A 1,529-nucleotide genomic window follows, 5' to 3' on the forward strand; every position below is an offset into this window, starting at 1 on the left:
AGGAAAGGGAGGGATAGAGAGTTAGAAACATCGACCAGCTGCCTCCTGCACACCTCCTACTGGGGATGTGCCCGCAACCAAGGTACATGCCCTTGAGGGGAATCGAACCTGGGACCCTTCAGTCCACAGGCCGAGGCTCCATCCACTGGGCCAAACCGGTCAGGGTCGCATATGTAATAACTCAATCAAAAAATTTTTTAAAAAAGTGGTAGCTCTTGGAGGAGAGATCAACCAAAGGACTTGTGTGCATGCTTACAGGCCTAACCAATGGACACAGACCACAGACAGGTGAGGGCATAAGTGGGGGAGGGGGGGGGGAAGGTAATGTGGGGATAAGGACACATATGTAATAACTTAATCAATAAAGAAATTTTTAAAAGGTGGTAGCTCTTTTGTGGACCAGGACAAAGGAGGCAGAGCTGAGGGAGGGACCCTGGGGTGTGAAGATGGGAAGCAGCTAGAGGTTGCACAGTGGTGTGCAGACAAGAGGATGCTTGAGCTGATGGTCCTGGGTGCCTGTGTATGGATTTATTTTGTTTTAAATATATTTCTTTATTGATTTAAGAGAGGAAGGGAGAAGGAGAGAGAGATAGAAACATCCATGATGAGAGAGAATCATTGATTGGCTGCCTCCTGCACACCCCCTACTGGGGATCGAGCCGGCAACCCAGGCATGTGCCCTTGTCTGGAATCGAACCTGGGACCCTTCAGTCCACAGGCCGACGCTCTATCCACTGAGCCAAACCAGCTAGGGCTGGAGTGTGGATCTAAGGGTGACGCACAGCCCATGTTTTGCTGCGTCCTGCAGGAATGATCTGGGACATCCCCGTGGATTTGCGTGGCAGGAATGACGGAGCCCTTCTGGCAGGGCCCAGAGCTTAGGTGGCATTTGCCTGCCCCCCTCCCCTCCCCTTCCCCTTGCCCTGCCTGTTGTGAGGGTGATAAGAGTGGTTAATGGGACTGTGATGAGAGAGCAGGCAGCCCTGGCACCAGGGCTGGGTCAGTCTTCTCAGAACTGGGGGCCCTGGAGGTGGTGGGTTGTGGGGAAGAGGAGGATTGTGGGTTCTCCGACAGACTGTTCCCGACTCAGTTGTATTCATTCCGACAGGTCGGTGTGGCCTTTGAGGATGTCGCCGTGTGTTTCTCCAGGACAGAATGGCGACTCCTTGATGAGGCTCAGAGACGCCTATACCTCGAGGTGATGCTGGAGAATTTTGCTCTTGTATCCTCACAGGGTAAGACCATCCTTTCCTGGTCCGCTCTTCTTTGAACTTGCCTGCACCCCCCCCCCTTCCCTCAGGATTGTACTTTGTTTCTTCTGTTTCAAACTCTGAGGGTCCTGAGGAAACTTGCCCACCGGCAGCTATGGTCAGCGGCAACTACCCTTTGGCTAACCACTGATCTGTTCTTTTTTTAAATATATTTTTTAAAAATATGTTTTATTGATGTTTTACAGAGAGGAAGGAAGAGGGATAGAGAGTTAGAAACATTGATGAGAGAGAAACATCAATCAGCTGCCTCCTGCACAC

General features: G+C 51.3%; 1 protein-coding gene across 1 annotated transcript in view; it reads left to right on the forward strand.

The window, feature by feature from the left end:
* Positions 1–249: 249 nt before the first annotated feature.
* LOC102256497 (zinc finger protein 883) overlaps positions 250–1,529 on the forward strand; it is a 7,148-nt gene continuing 5,868 nt past the window's right edge. Inside the window, exons 1-2 of the mRNA XM_014541995.1 lie at positions 250–288; positions 1,109–1,235. Of these exons, the coding sequence (XP_014397481.1) occupies positions 268–288; positions 1,109–1,235 (148 nt within the window). The 5' untranslated portion in view covers positions 250–267. The remainder of the gene's footprint in view (positions 289–1,108; positions 1,236–1,529) is intronic.

The sequence above is a fragment of the Myotis brandtii genome, unplaced genomic scaffold (genome assembly GCF_000412655.1).
Source record: "Myotis brandtii unplaced genomic scaffold, ASM41265v1 scaffold2875, whole genome shotgun sequence".
NCBI lineage: Eukaryota > Metazoa > Chordata > Mammalia > Chiroptera > Vespertilionidae > Myotis > Myotis brandtii.